The sequence below is a fragment of the Triturus cristatus genome, chromosome 10, assembly GCF_964204655.1.
Source record: "Triturus cristatus chromosome 10, aTriCri1.1, whole genome shotgun sequence".
NCBI lineage: Eukaryota > Metazoa > Chordata > Amphibia > Caudata > Salamandridae > Triturus > Triturus cristatus.
The window spans coordinates 978902509-978923007 of NC_140593.1; the positions used below are offsets into that span (position 1 = coordinate 978902509).

Sequence of the window (20499 nt, forward strand, 5' to 3'; positions counted from 1 at the left end):
CAAACTGTGCTCGGTGCACAAGAGCCAGCCAAGGCGCTCAGCAAGCACTTGCCTACATCGAACAGCTCCAACAATGGCACGCGCTGCACTTGAAGCATTTTAAAATCACTCCCAGGCAATCTCCTTCTTTTCCACAAGAGTGAAAAAGACTGGATTACACGGGAGCTAGGACTGAAGCTGTTAAGTAAGTTCAAGAGAGGAAAAAAAACTGGCAGCTCGCGGTGCCTCCCATCAATCTAGCAGTCAGCATCTATGGAAATGTTCTTTCCTCCTTTTGTACAACACACCCCCTTCCTCCTACAGACCACCCAATGCCCTATAAATAATGCCACCATTCTCCGGTTCTCCTCAGACTTTTCCTCACACTCGGCAGGGACAGAGAGAGAGAGGAAAGATGGCCAGCGAGTTGAAGAAGAAAGCCTTTTGGAGGGCGGTGGTGGCTGAGTTCCTGGCCATGAGTGTGTTCGTCTTCATCAGCATCGGCGCAGCCCTGGGCTTCCAGTTCCCTGTCGTGCACAACAAGACGACGACGGCCTCCCAAGACAATGTCAAGGTCTCGCTGGCCTTCGGGCTGGCCATTGCCACCATGGCACAGAGCGTGGGCCACGTGAGCGGCGCCCACCTCAACCCGGCGGTGACCGTGGGCTGCCTGCTGAGCTGCCAAATCAGCATCCTCAAGGCGGTCTTCTACATCATCGCCCAGTGCCTGGGGGCGGTGGTGGCCGCGGCCATGCTCTCTGGCGTCACCGTCGCGCTCCAGGACAACTCCGTGGGGCTCAACCAGGTGAGACCGACCCGCATGCTTTGTTCTCCATTCAGTACACCTCTCCGATGACATGTCTTCTTTCTTAGAGATCGAAACACCTAAACCAATCAAAATAATTGAACAATCTCTTTTTTAAGTGCTTATTGTCTTGACATTGACTACAAAACTAACAGTATTGAATGACCTAATGTCACTTTTTGCAAGCAACATTGGTGGCGAAAATTGTGCTTTAATAAATGCATTACAAAACTTAGACACACTACATTCACACATGATCTGATAACCTAATCTATGCTAACCTAACTGTACTTAACCAATTTAATCTAACTTAACCTAACCCAAGTTACTCTAACTTACCCTTTCCTACCATAAGACACCAGACCAAGCCACACCATATCACAACATAACGCAAAGTAAGGTAAGGACATGTGAAATAATATAATGTAACATAACGTGCAACAGAGTTAGAAACTGCCTACCAACTGCACTAGAAACATACATATTGATTTCCAATATTTATTTACTGTTATAATGAACGCAGGTGTTCCAAAAAATACCTTCTATGTTAAAAATCTGAACACTGCTTGAAAAAAAACGCGTCTGTGGGCTGGATCTGTTTAAGCAGGTGACATAGCTCAGTGGGTTCATACACTTGCTGCATTGAATCAAGAGTCCTGCAGGAGTCAGGACAGCACATTATACTCCGGTGGTTCATTTCAACCTCTGATGCTGCTTGTGTGTGGTAGTATGAGCACAGCAGGGGTAGGCAGTACTAGCAACCAATGTGTAGCGTGTAACACTACAGGGCGTTATTTGAGGAAATTTGACTAAACATTAGCACGGAAAACAATTCTTGGTTGTCTACAAAAAAGAACAATATTTTTGATATACAACATTCCAAAGGACACTCGTGTGCATACTTGGCTGTCAAGTCCTGTGCACAGGTGCGCTTGGCACACGAAAAGGGGCATCGCGATTGACATCTCTTCCTCTCTTGTTTATCGTCAATATTAGTCGCTGTTGGAGGGTACTATGTTATTTTCATACTGTTCTTTCCATTTGTGTCACTGTATTGCATTATGAATGACTTGCCACGGAAAACCTGTTAAGGACACCTTCTCCCACACGCAGCAAATATGTTTTCACTGTTTACATAAACTAGCAGCTATATCGTATTGAGGTCGAAGGCAGAAGGAGACCTACTATATATACACACATACACGCACATACATACACTCACACACCCTCTCAGATTCGGTTCTGTATTACCAAACACTTGTCTGCGAAGCATCATAATAGCGTGTCTTCTCCTGTCCCGAGTTTAAAGGGCTGAACCCTGCTTCCTGATTGGTTGCCACAGTAGGCAGTCAGAACGCAGCTCCAGCTCCCAATGTTTTCGCTCTGAGCGCTTCACGGTGCGGGGCGCTTAGGGGTACGACTGGCCTCTCACACCCTTCCCTTCCACCGTTGCCACGACAGGGTTGCTCTGCCACCGAAATCTAATTTCTGCCACATGTTCATGCATGAAAACGGTGTTGATCCGTGATGCTGACATTTAGCGACCCCCTCTAGCTTCTCCATCCCTTGTCCTCTGGTACACCAGAAGGAACCTTGTCTAGACAAGCAGGTGACTGCAAGGATCACAGGAGTTGGGTAACGATATACGACAGAGGTGTCCACAGCAGGTCCAGGAGGCTTGAAGCATGGCACATTTTCAGGATAAACGCACTATCTAGGTTAGTTCCACTGAGATTCATTGTTTGGGTGAGCCGGGTGTGGTGACTCCCTTGACTAAGACCAGCAGGGGCGTAGATTCCATGGGTACAGTAGTTGCAGTGACACTGTTATGTTATGTTATCAGCATTTGTAGAGCACATGGCTGCCCCAGCAACGGGGCATCCCGGCGCTAAGCCAGGGTAGAGGCGGACAGAGAGGGAGTGGGCTAGAGATTGGAAAATAGCAATATCTTGATCAATTTCCTGAAAGCCCAGTGGTCTTGCATGCCATGGGCAGCAAGAGGGATGGTATTCCAGAGGGCGGGGCTAATGCCCTAAAATAGCGCCCTCCGGCTGTGGTCCTGCGCACCCAGAGGCCTGAGGGAAGGCCCACGAACCTTGATTATTGGTGTATATTATAATTTAAAGCAGCCAGTGGAGCTCTTTCCTTCCTTGCACTAGAAGCCATGACAGAGGGGCTTTGCCACTGAAGTCACGTTTGGCTCAGTGGACTAATGCATTCCCTCCAGGGGTTGCATTATATCTCATGGTCACAGGTTCAATTCCCAGTGGGTCCACTCAGCCTTTTATCTTTCTTAGGTTGATACAATGAGTACCAGTTGAAGGTGAACATCCTTCATGTGCCAACAGCCCCCAAAAAATAATCTCTGAGGTGAATGTGCACTCTACTGATACACCTGTTATGTTATTATCTCTGGTTATCCTGAAAATCTGGCATGGATTCTGACTAATGATGAGCATTCATGTTATAGAGGCAGAACCAGACACTGGTTAGAGAAAGATTGTGAGGTAAGTTGGTCACTGAAATGAAAGGTGACCTGTAAGACAGTATATTTGTAAGACTTGTTATTGCCCTCACAGAGGCAGGCGTTCCATCGCACTGCTCCAATAAGCATGAACCACTCCCCGCAGTGACTGCATTGATACAATGATCCTTCCATCCAGGCATGACCCTGCAGTAGCCCTTGTAAGTTTATATTGTATGATATTATTCTAGCGCTTTCTGCCTCGTAAGGTGACACTTTTCACTCAATCCAATTGGAAGCACAACACTGGGCATCCTGTTCACTGGTAGATGCAGTATCATAGTTGGTGCAGTGCTTTCAGCTACACAAGCTCAGGATTTTTGCATGAAGCAGATGTCATTCTGTGCCAAGTGGATCTGTTTAATAATTTAGCAGGTGTACATAGCGCAAACAAGACCCAATGCGTGTCAGAGCACTTTGCTTGTGGTATCAGGGATGAATTTGAACCAAAAAGTGATTTTGCTACTAAATGTGATACCACAATGCAGAGATCAGCATTGCCTCTGGGCTACCATGCTGGAAACGTAATATAACTTGCCCTGTGTACTCTAGTTACTGCACCACAGCCAGAAAAATACACATGGTTCTCCCTTTTTGTTTCATTTCAACCAACTTTATTGAGATTTTGGGCATAACAAAAATGTACACAGTACGTTTCGGCAGCTGTGGCCCACTGTAGGTAAGAGCGGTGGGCCGGCTGGGGGGGATTTCGAGAGACAACCACGAGGGAAAATTAATTATTTATTTAATTTTCTCTCGTGGTCGTCTCGCGAAATTCCCTACAGCCAGCCCCACTGCCCCACCGCTCTTACCTGCAGCGGCCGCGGCTGCGTTTCAGACAAGGAGTACATCAACACATTGGGGATTGGGGGAATAGTATTAGCCATGTACCATGAAGTCCTCATACAGGTTAGAGAGGAGGCAGACCAAGGATTTGGGAATACAAGCATATTAACATCAGCATCTACATCCTAAAGTGGCTATGGAGATATCCCCCACAGTAGGTGATGGTCTGGTATCCCCACAGAAGTGAATAATAGCAGCAGGCGGTGTGTGAGCTCCCCAGGCCTGCCATCCCAACAGCCAGTTTATATCAGATTGCACTTGGAAAGTGGTGTTGCCAAGAGATCCAACATTTTTATCTTATGACAGTTGAGTACTCACTGCATAGTTTTGCAGCAACAGGGACATATGAACCATACTGTTTAACACTAGTATAAACCATCAGGATCCAGATTACACTGGGGTGAGGTTCCCTGGCTTGTACCGGAGTGTACCCACACTGAGTGGGCGTGGTGCCAAATGACAAGATCATTTTCTTGCTGGAGAGACCACATAACACACTTCACTTATTGTTTCTGTGCAGGTGCCATGGCACTTGAGAAGGTGGAAATGCCCTGAAGACATCCCATCTTCACAAACTGTATCCAACATAATAGGCAGATATAGAGACACCGCTTGCCTTCCATCATAAAACTCCTTATCTGTGTGTCTCCTTGAGCCCAAGTAAAGCCCCTTTCAGTTTCAATGAAAGCGGTGTCAGGCTTGCCATCAGTACTCAGTGATAAACATTGTTTGCCACGCATGTGAGACACCGCATGCCATTACAACGCAGTCGTTACAACGACCGCGTTGTTACATTGCATACCTTTACAATGCAAGTCGGAACAATGACTTGCGTTCGGGGGCAGAAGGTGTTGGATTTAAAATCCAACACCTTCCTTACTGTTGCACAGACTGGAGTAGGAATAGTAAATTATACTATTCCAACATCCAGCCCCCCCCGAGCAAGTCGTTGTTCCGACTTGCGTTATAAAGGTATGCGATGTAACGACCGCGTTGTAAGGGCATGCGTTGTAAATGCATGTGGACTAACGTCACATATTCGTACTTGGGGCCCCGTGGAACGATTTGTCCCACTGCCCCGCCGGTGGTGCTGGTTGTCATGCCCCTGAACACCACAAACCAAGAGAAGTGACGAGAGAGCAGCAATTCACCGCAAGCAGCAGTCACAGAACAAATATTCCTTATCAGCAAGTGTCTGGCTCAGAAGCAGCCAAAGCCCACTCCAGAGCTATTGGTATTTCACATTGAACTTCACAGCTCATTCCCATCTGTCAAGTGCACACCAGAAGTGCCCTTCACTGGAAGCAGAGAGTATAACGCCTTGCCTATTTTTTCTACAGTCACTAGGCACGAACAAAGAAGAAAGTGTTTGCAGGGAGGTGTGCACTCCAGTGCCTTAGCTTCAGCACTGACAAAGAGAACCAGGATATAGCCATGATTTACACAAAAGCTTTGGGAAAATGTCCAAAAGACCTTCCCAAACAAACCAACATAATAGCTTTCAGAAAAAGACTCAGGGGCACATTTAGTATTATTTCATGCAGCGCAGTGTAGCAAGGGAAAGGGAGACAGCTGAAATGCACCATGTTTACAAAAATATGGTACAGTCCAGCTCTCCCCCCTAGCACTAGTACACTTGTGGCTGCCTAGCGCCAGTGCAGGCGCCCTTGCGCTGTGGTACATGGATGCCAGCCTTAAGGTCAGGATTGTTTTTGTGCAGAAATTAATACCTTCCTGCACAAAAAGCAAACCTTGGAAGCTTATTTATCTTTCTATGAGTGGTAAAGAATGCAGCACACCTGGAAAAAGGAAATAACAAGGAGGAATATGCATACTTCTGCTTGTTACGCCTCCCTGTGTCAAGTGCATTATTTTAGCAGAAACCCAGATTTACTACCTTTAGTTAATCTGGGATTGCATCGGATTTAAGGAGTGGATGCATGGAACATCCATGACACACCCATGAAACGCCTACCACACTGAAATGCAATGCAAGCTGCTGTATTGCGTTACATTTCATTACAAAGTCATGAAAGGCGGCACAAATTACCCCTTGCTTGGCTGTGTGAATCTCATGTACGGACGTGTGTTACCTTGCAACGACTAACCTCATGCAGTGCAACGCAAGTCCTTAGTAAATCTGGTCCTCAGAGCTTAGCTGTCCCCCAACATTTAAACAACGGCACAGCGCCCTCAATGAAAACAGGCATTGGCAAAGACAGTACGTCTGTTGCTGACTACCAGCCTTTCGGCATTGCAATTGTTTTTTCAAGGTTCTGGTAAAACTTTTCCCGGAGGAACTGCCAGGTCTTCGTAAATATTTAAAATGAAATTGTAAAAAGCAAAGATATTTTTGGGTCTCAAACGCCTACATCTCCATAATAGTCCCTGCAGAAGAAAACTAATTTGTGTGTGAATGTACTCCTTACCAAAGACCAAAATGCTGTCACTCAAAGTAAATTAGCCAATAAGTCAAATGGGCCCACCCACTGTCCCATGCAGTCTAGAAGAATATTAGACACATAATTTAACAAAATGAAACATTTTAGGTTTTGTACCTGGCCCTTTTTGCATGCTCATTACCCAATGTTTTGCCTTCTGGTACTGAACCCGTTTATGATGGCATTAGGACTCTGCAAGTTTTACTACTGCTAACCAGTGCTAAAGTGCTGGAGTTCTCTCCCTAAAACATGGTACAATTGGCTCAAACCTAAGTGGCACATTTAATTTACTGATACGTCCCCAGTAAATGGTTCATACGTGTACCCAGAGTTGTAAATTTAATTCCCCTATTGGGACTTCAACACTCATTTTGCCACCCACAAAAGTAGCCTCTTAAAACCTATCTCAGGACTGCTGCTGCAGCATGTAGTGCAGTTCTAATCTCCCATTTCGACCTGGTAAAAGAAACCCTTTTTATGGCCCAAGCCTTCCTTTTTTATTACATATAAGTCAGCCCTAAGGTAGGCCTAAGGCGCATAGGGCAGGGTGCCTTGTACTTAAAAAGTAGGACATGTGGATTTAATTTTTGCATATACTGCTAGTGAAAAGCTCCTAAAGCCGTGTTTCACTTCTGTGAGGCTTATCTCTCCTATTGACTAATATGGGGTTACCTTATTACATAAAATAAGTGATAACTTTTGATTGGGAGCAGATAGAAACATGGTATTTACACATAAATTAATTGTAATTTGAAATCCTCTTAACTGCAACATCATATTTTAAATCACAATTCTGAAAATGCCATTTTTAGAAAGTTGGCAATTTCCTGGCCTAACCAGTTGTGCTTGCAGCCAGTGTCCTTGGTCACCTGACTGTGAATGACTCTGCTTTTGGGGTTTGTGTATTCTTCCAGACAGTGACACAAAAGCGGTTTAGGTGGTGACAAGATGGGCCATCCTGACGGGATTGTTAAGGGCGTGGCTGTACCCAGCCCCACTTATATTTCAAAGGGCTTTGCCTACTGCACGTACAAAGTAACCTGGCACTAATCTGTTATCATCCCAGGCATATTGCAGCCTTGACAGGGGAAGGGAAAAACTTTCCAGAACCAGATACTGGGGTCATTAGGGAATACCCACATGTTAAAAACTGGCACCAGGTATAAATATTGGACTCCAGATCCACTCTTTAGTAAGGCCCTGGTCCTGCAGACATTACAAGAGGAAGGACTGTCTTGTTCCACATAAGACTGCCCTGCTGCTTAAGGCATGCCTTGTTCTCCAGAAGACCATCCTGATGCTTGAGGTCTGCCCAGGTCTCTGAGAAGGAAGACTGGACTTGCTCATTCATCCCAGGCTACATGAGTTACTCTAAGGATCATTTGGATGACTACCTGTTTGGAGATACAGGGACACAACAAGCTCCAGAGGCCTCCCTGCAACTGCCTGTCTAACCTGCAGCACTGAACCTGGAACTGGACCTGCCTGAGACCTGCTGACCACTACTAGAGTGAGTTATATATCAATGGGGTAACCCTAAAATCCAATGGAACCGGGTAGCATACAGTACCAAAGAATGTGGTCACAGTGAAAATCAATTTTACACACAATAAAGTTGATTTTGACACACAATAAATTTGAATCATTCAAACATCACCATGATAAACTCATATGAATGTGATTTTGTTTATATGACATGATTGTGGAGAAGTGTGGCTCAATGGTTAGAGAGGCAGACCCGATGCAGAGGTCTGGCCCGGGACCAGGGTTCAATTTCCACCTCGGCGGCTCTTGGATTCAATTTCCCCGGACCTGATAATTCTCGCCTCGGTGCCTATTCTAATCATGGGTCCCACTGTGCAACTCTGGGCAATCGCTTGCTTAATCTCCACAACGGCCCAACAGCGCTAGGATGCCTGGCTTCACCTTGGGGGGTGCCCAGGAGTGGACATCTCACAGGAAAAAACAGGAAGGGTGCCACAGTGGTATGAATACAGCGCTACAAGACCTCTGGGTAGAAGTGCGCTATATAAGTACAAATACATTTACATTTACATTTACATCTTATATATCACATGATTATATCAAAAAGCAAGACATGTATGTCTGTACCATCCATAAAAATGGTCCTCAGAGAGGGGATAGAGTGCTCGGGAGAGAATGTGTGATGGTGAGGGTAATAGAGAAGGAAAGGCAACGTGCAATATATACATCTGATATAGTTGAACCTGTCCAGCCTAGTGATGGCAAATAAATATTTGACAGAACATGACAGAATATAAGTGCAGATACAAACTCTCTCCGCCTATGTTTGACAAGCAGTAACAAAAATCGTCGACGTTTTGACCCCTATATACATAAAGGTTAATTCAGCCTTATCCTGAGATCTTCATCAGGACCAAAGGGAAGTGAGGGGGAGCACCTAGAAGCAATCAAATTTTGAGCATTAGTCTGGTGTTGACGGTTTTTGTTACTACTTGTGACTTCCCCCCCGTCCAGTATGACCAGGTGGCTGCGAGTAGTGCCTTGTGCTTTAAGTCACTATACTTGCCTAAAAGTTAGAAACTGAATATTACCTGTTCTACTGATTGTAATTTTGTTATTCGAGTATGATGCTATTTATTAAAATTTACTCTAGTTTTCTAAACTGGTTTGGGATTTTCTTTGTGTTCTGTGTTCACTTTATCACTGTCTGTGCTGCATAAACACTTTGCACTTTGCCTTTAAGTTAAACTTGACTGCTTTGTGCCAAACTACCAAAGATTTAAGCATAGGTAAATTTAGTGACTTTTGTGGCTCACCTTGACGAGAATTGTGGTTTTTGCCTGAATTGGGCTTCCACCCACCCCTGCTCCCCAACAAACCCAAATTCTTATGCCAAGCTAACACTAAACCTAAAATCGTTGGTTTACTCACAAAAGTTTTAGCTGCTCATACATGCACAGCACATACCTGAAGATAACATTGTATTGATTTGTGACTCAGTTACCTTTAGAAGAATCAGTGGCATTAGATTGAGGGGAAATCTGCAATGCATTGGGCCCTTTATAAAGAGGTATTTGGAAATGGATATGTGCATGCACGGTTCAGAGAAACTGTCAATTGACAGCACAACATATTACCATGAAGGAAACAGGTATCACAAAGTTCTGGGAGTGTTTTTTTAAAATGTTTATAACAGTCTGCTAAATTACGGTCCCAAAAATTCAAATGACACTTTTTAAAACTTAGTCCAAATCCGTAGCTGAATGAAAGAAATGATAATATTGCATTTACTTTCTTGTGTCTCATGCTACCAACTAGATTGCCTCTTATTGTTTTTAAGAAGAGCCAGTAACTCCAACACAAACTCATTCTCATCATGGGCAAAAGATCTCCTTGGGACCCGTGGCAGCGAGCCCGGCATTCCGGTGAGAAGTTATATCTTTTGAAGAACCCACCAAACATTGCTGCCATCTGATATTTCTAATGGGTACTATCACTCCTCCTGCTCTGCTCAAGAACCGTCAGATCTTAAATATCCCAATTGATATCAAGGACAGGCGGGCTATCAACCCAGCCCAGCCCAACCTGGCATCATCAAGGCTTCAGTCTTCATTGAGAACTTTCAGAGGGTCTGTACCCTGCTTGTAGGCAAGATCACTTGCCAACGATGTTAGCAAATCATTCTTAATTGATTTTTCCCTCCCGTGGACCTTATGCATGGGCACTACTTATCTTAAAAAGGTCAGTGGATGAGAAGAATTCAATTTGAATGGGTGTTACCCTTTAATAATCAGTGATATCCTTGTACATTTCAGCATTCCTTAATGTGAAGACCCTCCAACTTCATTTCATTCGCCCTCTGCCACACCCAGTTGAGGGATGTGGAACTCTGGGAAGGCATACACTAATTCGAACCCAAATTCCTAAACATATTTGGGCAATGAGATATTCTTGTTTCTATTGACCAGTGCATAATTGAGCTTGCATGACAATGTACTTATAAATGACTGCTGGGGTCATTCAACGCTTGGTGGGACAGGTTAACCATAAATCAGTGGTTTATTCACCAAGTCACATCCACAAATCCTCTGCTTCATTGGAGAGGGGACTGTTGCTTAATCTCTGGTGGAGTTGTCACTGGCTCCACTGGTGATCAATCATAGTTGGTGACCCCTCCACCACTAGGCTGTTGCCGTTCATGGTTTAGGAGCTCCCCCTTATTTAAGACGGTCCTCCTTTTGCATATTTTCCCAGCCAGTAGAACTTAGGCATAGAAAACTCACATAGGCCCCGACACACACGAAGCAAATGCCCTATGAGTCAGAGCCACTGATTTTGAGGTTTGTTTCTAAAAAAGAATAACAAATGCCAAGTGGGTCAATAAAACATGGCAGCTGTCTAGACATTAGTAGTGAAAAAAGTGCATCCGCTCTTTTGGTTGATGCATTTTGTCCAGCCGCGGTCCGTGCAGGTAACAGCGGTGGGGCGGTTGGGCCGGATAAGGTGGCTTTTCGAGGGATGATGCCAAGGGAAAATTAATTATTTATTTAATTTACCCTCTGCATTGTCCATCGAAATCCCTCCTTACCTGGCCCCACCGCCCGACCGCTGTTCCCTGCACGGACCACGGCTGCTTTTGTCCCAGAGATCCCCACCAGGTAGCTAGGATTTATTAATTATGGATGGCAGTCTTCCACCAGGTGAGAAGAAACCAGACCCTCTGCTGACCTGGTGGACTGGTGGGCACCCTGCCAAGGCCTTTTTGAAGTCCTGCGTGTTCCCTTTTTTCTATAAATGAACCAAAGTCTCACCCTCTGAGCAGTGTATTTGAAGTCTCTTCTGTTCCATTTGCCCACTACAAATATGACACGATTCAAGTGATTTGCTTGTAAACATTTCATGGGATGGAGGCAAGGGGTCAAAAATTGAGAATTCAGAAGGGCAGCACTTACACTAATGTTGTTTGGGCACTCGTCTATTTAAGCATCTGCCTAGATAAGTGCTTGCAAGCTGTAAGAATTCTTTATGTAGAGAACAATGGCAGCCATTCTGCATTTCCGGTAATGAACTAGTGATGCACAATGCACTGAAATTAGCCCTCTGCAAACTTTGCTAAGTTATTTCGAAATTTGCCAAAGACCACTTCACAAGCTTTCGAAGTTAAATAAAAATCAAAATGCACACAAAAGCAGGTTTTGCAAAAGAAATTAATACTCAGCAAAAACACATTTTTCTGGAGGGTACTTTTGTTTTGTGGGAAAAGTTCACCAAAAAACGGTATGCAAATGTTTTCACCAGCATACGAAGTTTTGTGAATTTTCTAAATATTTGAGAAATTAAGAAATTAAACTTGTTTTTCGCTAAACTAAATGTCACTTACCTACGAAGCACTTCAGGCCTGCCTGCATATAATGTCAAGCCTTATTTTAAATTATTACATTGTAAAGTTATTTGTAAATAAATGCATCTAAAAAATGAGTCTATGATTTGGTACCCAAAACTTCGTGCACCTGTGTAATAATCAAGTTTTTAAGTTCCTCATGAATCCAGTGCACTGTTTTCAGTTTAGAGTTTTATTTACCAGAGAAAATATTCCACTTTGCATTTCTTGCAAAACTCCATAGTAAACAATGTAATTAATCAGAAGCAGTACTGCAATGGGAATGGAAACCCCGCGTTGAGCCAAGACTTCCAAACTTGGCAGGGCAATAAAGGCCCATCCATGGAGAAAACATCTGAGGAAAGGATCTCTCTTCCTAGTTTACATAACAATGTCCTCCGTGCCAGCTCCAAGGTTCCGCTCCCTACTCCCTCCATTGTGGCCCTGTTTACTAGGCTGAGCGAGAAGCCTGGAAAGACCTTCAGAACAGTTTGTCTCTAATTCCTGTTTACAGCTTTCCAACTCGTTGTTTCTCTAAATCAGCCTGTAAAGAAAATGTCACAATACCTCCAAATATGTGCTTATCCCAAAAGTTTTATGTTAGAAGTTTTGATCCAAACAACCTAGCCCTTGAGGATGGTACTCATTTCATCATTAGTTTTATCACCGCAAAAGGATGAAAAGACGCTTTTGATCTGCTGGGTAGCTGTACTGTGACCCAAAAATATTCACACATTATATGCGATCTGTGTATGCCTTCTTTCTAACTGCCCTCACAATAAGATGTAGGCACTGGTTGACTGATGGCAGGCTGTGGACTTGACACATGACAAACAACAATAACTATAACAGATCAAAATGGCCATGCAGTTTTCTTTACCATATGCTATATCTTTGGATAGATCTATCCAATATTTCCGCAGTTAAATGAGTGAAAATAAGTAAAATGTCCATTCTGTGTGAACACATTATTGTCTGTATCAATCAAAAAAGCCCAGGCGTAGGTCCCGTGCTCTCCATGTCACTGGAGTCAAGCTAGCCTGGCTGATGAGGGGCGAATATCCGAAACCGGTCCCAGGATGCTTGTTTAGGGTGCAGGGAGAACCTGGCATGGCAGTTGGGGCTGGGCTGTTCCCATGAGGAACAGGGTCAAGACTGATTTGCCTAAGGCTGGGTTTAGACTGGAACGGCATGGGGAGCAAAAAAACACAACGGATTTAGACCCAGATCTCTCTGTACTTGGGTGAATGTTTGACATTGTTCAGCATTCTGTCCCTCAATTGTTCTTTTGGCATCCATCCCTGTGATGGCAGTTGATTCCAGGTGATTCAATTTGCAACCTGCCTAATTAATGTTACTTAGTAGGTTGTTTTGTGACCACCTGTGATTCTATAGCTTGTGAAATGGCCTATTAGTAGATATGGCAGGTCTCAAAATACTAATCTAATCGCAAAAACGTTAGAGTGCAAATAGCGACCACTTTTTAGAATGAAATCATAGTACCTCTGACGCTTCGTTTTTTTTATTAAACATGGGGGCATATTAACAAGGAACAGGGAAAATTAACGCTCAGGGCGCTTAGGGTTATTTTTTTTAACGCCCGCTATCGCTGGATAATATCGCCTGGTTATCGCGTTATTAACAACGCTAACCGCCTAGGCGATAAAAAATCCAGCGATAGCAGCATTTTGGAAGGTTATCGCTGGTAATGCAGAGATAAAACTACAAGGATAGGGATATCCTTGTTGATGGCCCATGGTGGACTTAGCCATGTAATCCACCTCCCATTCGATTACATGGCTAAGTCTGAAAATAAGCAGACGTAAAGCAGCGTTAACCGTGGTTAGCGCTGCTTTTTTTGTCTCTAACAGGGTTAGCGTGAAGCTTGATAATAGGAGAAATGTCGCTTAGCAACATTTCTCCTATTATTTTGCTCTGGAACGCCCACTTTGCATCTCATTAGAGATGCAAAGGGAAGCGTAGTGAAAAAGGGTGCTAACTTGCGATTTTGCATGTTAGCACCCTGTTGTTGATAGGGCGATATTTTTATCTCCTCTTCTTTGGCTTTTAAAGCCAAAAAAGCGGAGATAAAGCCCTTGTTAATATGCCCCATGGTTCTCCTGATAGCCTAAAGTCAGAGGGGCATATTATCAAGACAGGCGATAAAATTATCGCCGCTTTAGCGGCAGAAAAGTGCTGCTAAAACGGCGATAATGGGCTTGATAATATGCTCTATGGGATTCCAATTGAAGCTCAGGTTAGATGTCCTTCACATCTAACATGGGCTTCAATTGGAATTCCATAGAGCATATTATCAAGCCCATTATCGCCGTTTTAGCAACACTTTTCTGCCGCTAAAGTGGCGATAATTTTATCGCTCGTCTTGATAATATGCCCCAGAGAGAGGCAACCCATAACATTTGTTACTCGAGACCCTTAAACATTTTGGACAATCTGATGTAGATGGACAAACAGTCTTCAATCGAGGTTTGACAGGATCGGAATTTCTCTTTGAAAGTATTGAAGCCAAAATCAAACTGAGCTATCGAGGTCTAGGGATTCTAAAACATACCCCAGACTCCTGCACACATGTCGCAATGCAAAGTCCAAAACCGTCGTCCATTCTCGATACCCTACGCAGCAGCTTACAAATTGGACCAATCAACAGCAGTTAATGCCGCAATAGGTTAATGCCACATACCTTGGAATACCGCCTTTTCCCTAGACGTCAATCCCGTCATATTCAGAATGTCAGCTGACAGGCTTACCTTCACTAAACAAGCACAGATCAGCTTCGCTGTTTTATTTACTAATTCACTCACGCCCAGCAGCCCAGCTTCTGGGCACCACGCTCTACAAACAGCACCGATTTTTTTTTTTGGGGCAGAAATTACTTTTGAAAGGTTACTGGTGGAATGCAGCGTGAGATTTGGGCTCTTTTTTGTGATAAATAGAGCCCTTGGCGGTTGTACTTTTCCATCCTCCCCCGCGGTGCCAAGACATTTCAGCAGGAACTCGGGGAAGCGCACCCATCCTGGGAAAATAGCCCGAGGCCTGTCTTCATTCAGGGCTCGTACGACTTTTAAGTAGCGGTGGGTAGAGCTGGCTGCGAGACAGGGGCAGTCTCAGAACAGTTCTGTGCGATTTATGCTTCCAGAACCCTTTCGAATGTTCCAGAATGCTTCTTTGTATTAAAAAGTCGGCATATATCACCTGCTATGAATGTAACATCAAAGTCTTCTCATTAAAGTGGCAAGTCTATAGCTGACGCACAGCAGATGATTAACTCATTTAATTAGTGTCAGGCCCTATGGACATTGTCAAATCCTCAAGGCATCGTCCATAGGAAATTCCTAAAGTACGCAGCAAGTGACTTTTCCCACAGGAAAAAAGTGACGTCACGTCACACTGCTTCACACGTTATATGAGTTGCCAATGAACGAACATTTTCTGTCCTGCTGGGAGGCTCAATAGAACTGCCCGTGGAGCTGCCGGACACCTGCTATAACCTATAGATTAATGTATGTGCCTCCTGTGAGCAATAAGTGAAGCCATCAATCTCATCTGTACAAAGTGCGGAAAGCAACCTGCCCGTGAGTCGAGAAACAGGGGGAGTCTCTGATGGAGGCGCAATGCGTTTGCAAGCAATATTATAGAATATGGGGCCTTCTCCCCAAAGCAATTATTGGTAGGAGAAATAGTACTAGAGGGGTATTCCTTTACATGCTCTTGGTGAGGTCTCTTCAATCTTTAATTATGGCTAGAAACAGCTTTCACCGTCCGCCAAATCACTTCCAATCAAGACACTATCCATACAAAAGGGGCGATGGGTCAGCCTCCTCAGCCAGTGCTTGGGAAATGTATCTTTCACACTTTGGATCAGCCCACTTTACAAACACTGGGGGGCATATTATCAAGGACAGGCAATAATTATCGCTCAGCACTCTTAGCGCGAGGATAATTATCGTCGGCCAACTCTGAATTTTATCGCACAGATAGCGTGCTATCAGCAACGCTTATCTCCAAAGCAATAAAATTCAGAGCGCAAGCTGCCAACTGTGAAATTATCGCTGGAAATACAGCGATAATCGCACAGGGTTTGGCGATAGCTTGCTGATAGGGTAAGGCATACTTAGCCATGATATCCACCTTCCATAGGATATCATGGCTAAGTCAGTCCTGAAGCAGGCGTAAGGAAAGTAGCAATAACAGGGGTTATCTCTACTTTTCTTGCCGCTGTGCTTCTTAGAGTGAGGCTTGATAATAGGAGAAATGTCACTTAGCAACATTTCTCCCGTTATTCTGGGGAGGAACGCCCACTTTGCCTCTCATTAGAGATGCAAAGCTGGGCGTTAAGGGAAAGGGCGAAGAAGCATGGATTCACGCGTTAGCGTGTCCTTGCTAATAGGGCGTTAAAATTATCGGCGCTTTTCGTCCTAAAACGGACGCAAAAGCGGCTACAATTTTTTATCGCCTCGTTGATGATATGCCCCTGGGTGAGGGAACTATCAGTCCTTATAAATAGAGATGTTTCCCTTTACTCTAGGTCTTTCAAGCCAATTGAATCCATCTCGGAATGCAGCTCCGTGGCCCGTGAGCATTGGTACTCCACAGAGGAGCTGTCTGATGTTCACATCATGATGCTAGGATTAGTGTTGTGCTCCCAAGAAGATCATTCCATGCATTTGCTACATTGTATTGTGGTAGATTATATTAATATGAGTTATGTGTGATCATTAGTGGAGGCTGTGTGAGTTCATGCAGATTTATTTATTTATTTACTTAATGAGTGTTATATAGCGCTGGCTAAACCCATAAGTATCAGAGCACTTTACATTAGGTTACACCACAGCGAGTTGCAAGTTACGACTTTAAATAAGTTACATAATGTTTACATGGAAACAACAAGAATACAGTCAAGGTACAATACAATAAAAGACAGTTGCACGGAAATTAACAGGGGAAGTGGGAAAATCAAAAGGGGGGGAGAGAAGGTAGAGGGGACAAAAGTAGTGTTATCAGAGAGGGTGCGGGGATACGAGGGAATGGAGAAAAGGCAAATCAGAGAGAAGGAGAAACGTTTGAGGGTCATCAAAGGGGGAACGAGGGAAAAGGGTAAAGGGCAAAGGATCAACAAGATGGAGGGTCTGGGTCCGGAGGAATCGGCGGAGCACAGCAACAAAAATGGCGGGCAGGGCAAAAGATAAAAAGTCATAAAGTCCATGAAAGTGACCCAGGGAGCGTGAATTAAAGTGCAAAAAAAGAAGTCAAGGGGGGGTACAAAGGCTGGTAGGAAGGGAGAGGAGGCGTGTAGGCTCGGGTCCACAGGCTCAGGTCCACTGGGGCAACAATCAGCCGTCGCGGCTCCCGCGCCCCCATACCTGGGAAAAGTTCACTTGGGTCTCAGGAGTCGGGGACGAGGCAGAGCAAATCCAGGTAGAAAGCCAGCATGAGGAGGCAGCGAGGCGGCAGTGGTTGGTGATGGTTGGTGATCAATAGATAGGCTAGAAGACGATAAGTGTTGTTAGTTTGCATCCATACAGTGTAAAGAAGCAGCACTTGTGCTCTTGAAATGAGCTGTAGGAACTCTGCAAAAATACAGTAAAGGAGATTAAGTGAGATAGGCATGTGACCTAGAGCTTTGTATTCCCAGAGACAAGAGGAAAATAGTGGATGGAGGTAAGAAAGCGGTCAGTCAAAAGAAAGAAAGAAAAGGGACAATGAAAGTGTGAAGTCAAAGTCAGATTTTCATGGAGGGATCCAGAGTATAGTTTACGGACCCTTTTTGCGATAGCATGCAGTCTCAGAATGTAAAACTGAGGAAAGAAACTGCAGACAGAGAAAACATTGAAAAACTTGTGGATGGTGAAGTAGGAATGAGGCTGCTGGCACTGCCACAGTCAGTTTCCATGCTTTCATGTGTGGCTGTAAGTGGCTATTTTGCAAAGGACATTGCCTGCAGCTGAAGGGAGTGCCTCGCTGCCTGGGGATGCCTGACACATCAGCACATGGCCTGGTGCTCCAAGCAGCATCCTTACAAGCTGTTTCCATCCAGCTGCTTGAAGCCCATGGACCCCTGGGAAACTAGGCAATGGCAAAAGAATGCAGGGAGTTTATTTTTCTTATGGCATTGTATGTGCACTGTTCTGGTGAGTGGGTGAACTGCTGACCATTTGTTTGCCTTGCTGCTTGGTTCTCACTTCTTGGGCCCCCTTTCCTTTCTGCTTGGTACACATGGAGTGCATTTTTCTGCCCACACCCCTCAGTTTCTTCTCTGTAGCCCTTCTCCCTGCCTCCTTGGCCTTCACGCTTCTGCCCCTTCTCACTGTCCGTTCTCCCTTCTCCTGACTAATAAATGTTCTAATAAACTGCCGACTTTGGTGCTGAAAACCAGGGTTCGAGCCTCGAGGTCGCGTCCACATCCTATGATTCTGGGCAAATCAGTTAATCTCCCCGTGCCTGAATGTGTAATGTAAATATGGTACTCATGTAAAGCGCTCCAATACCTTCGGGTCGAGTTCGCGCTATATAAATATGCAAAAAAAAACAAAAAAGTTGCTGTGCTGCATTGCACTACGGAGTGAGAGCATCTCAAAGCCATACCTACTGACATATAGCACTATTGATTTATTCCCCATCACCGGCTCACAAATAGGCTGCCTAGTGCCACACAGACTCCATTGCAACATAGTGCAAAGGGAGGGGCATGATGCCAAGCATAGGTAATGTCTGGAAAGGCACCCTTCTGGTACAAATACTATGCTTAGGATAACCTTAACATTTGTCACAGATTGCGATGTGTCCTGTACAGTGCGGCACACATAAAGTTGTGAAACTATCGCATAAATGAAAACATTTCCCCTTGTTAACGCCTGCCTCAAAGAGGTGTTAATATTTGGTGAAAAGCATTGTTTTCCAATCTTACTAGAATGGTTTTGAATCGAAAACCATGGGTGGCAGCATGGGAACACCCATGTACCAACCATGGGAAGATCCTTGGCACAGAAAAATGCACGGCAATCCAGAGAGCTACTTGCATTTAGAGCTCCTTTTCATTGCAAAGTTTGTTTGTGTTCAAAAGAAAAGACTTTGTGCATGCCACTTTGCTTGACTTTGCACCGGTCTTGATACATCTGACTTATACTACACATGCATTATATCAGCAAGGTCACGCTATCGTGTGAATCCTTGCCTTAGCACCTGTTTACTGAAAGCCCAGCTTTGTATCTCTAATCAGATGCAAAATGGGCGTTCCTTCCCGAAATACCTGGAGAAATGTCGCTAACCGACATTTCTCCAATTATCAAGGGAATCGCTAAGAAGCATAGCGATAAGAAAAGTAGCGCTAACCATGGTTATTGCTACTTTCCTTACGCCTGCTTTAGTTCTGACTTAGCCATGTAATCCAATGGGAGGTGGATTACATGGCTAAAACCACCCTGCCCTATCAGCAAAGTATCGCCGGTCACAGTGCGATTATCGCTGGATTTCCAGCGATAATCACACTGTTTTCCAGCTAACGCTTGCATCTCTATCGCTTTGGAGATAAGTGTTGCTGATAGCACGCTATCCCCGCGATAGAAAGCAGCGATAGCCGGCGATAATTATCCTAGCGCTAAGTGCGCTTAGCGATAATTATCGCCGGCCCATGCTGATATGCCCCTCAGACTCTCAGTCTCAGCCTAGCTATCGCATCAAATTGTTCTTCCTGCACAGAACGTTTGAAACGTTTCTTTGAAAAAAACTAAAGTTTTTCTGCAACACTCAGGGGTGCTGCAAGTACCCTCCCTGGAGGCATTTTTTGTCTTAACCTAATCTGTCCATTGCTCATGCCAGCGACAAACAGACAATGTACAGCAGGGTGCAAGACAGATGCAACTAGAACAGCACCAGCTTTCAAACAAATAAATGCACCACGAATAAGCATAAATATTTCATGAAACACAGCCCACAAACAAACCTTTAGTGAGTTCATTGTTGAGTACCACACATTTTGGTGATCCTGTTTTAACGCTTACAAAGGTGTTGAGGCATATTCAGGCAGGTGATTTTTCCACGATCATGTAATTTGGTAACAACTGTAATTTGGGGCCCGATGTAGGTACATCTGAAATACCGATTTCTTAATAGCAAATTTTTACTGATTTGCTATTAAGAAATCGGTATTTCCTATGTAGGTAAAGATTCGGTAAAAAATACCAAATCCTTAATATTCCTTATTACCGAATCAGTAATTGAGATTCGGTAATAAGGAATACCTACCCATTCATTTCTATGGGCTTGGAGGCCCATAGGAATGAATGTGAAGACATTCACTATTAGCGATTCGGTATTACCGAATCGCTAATAGCGGGAGCACTTTCAAGGGTGCCAGGGTGTCAAAAGGACACCCTGTTGCACCCCTGATATGCGCATGTGTGCACATGTGGCGCACATATATGCCCTAATGGCACAAGGCACTTAACAAAAAATGATTTTTTAAAGGAAATCGGTAACTACCCCCAACTTGAAGTTGGTGGTAGTTACCGATTTCTTAAGG

At 44.4% G+C, this 20499-nt stretch overlaps 1 protein-coding gene across 1 annotated transcript in view; it reads left to right on the forward strand.

Moving 5' to 3' along the window:
* Window positions 1-335: 335 nt before the first annotated feature.
* Window positions 336-20499, forward strand: part of AQP1 (aquaporin 1 (Colton blood group)) — a 33357-nt gene continuing 13193 nt past the window's right edge. The window contains exon 1 of the mRNA XM_085628886.1: window positions 336-784. Coding sequence (XP_085485012.1) covers window positions 395-784 — 390 coding nt within the window. The 5' untranslated portion in view covers window positions 336-394. The remainder of the gene's footprint in view (window positions 785-20499) is intronic.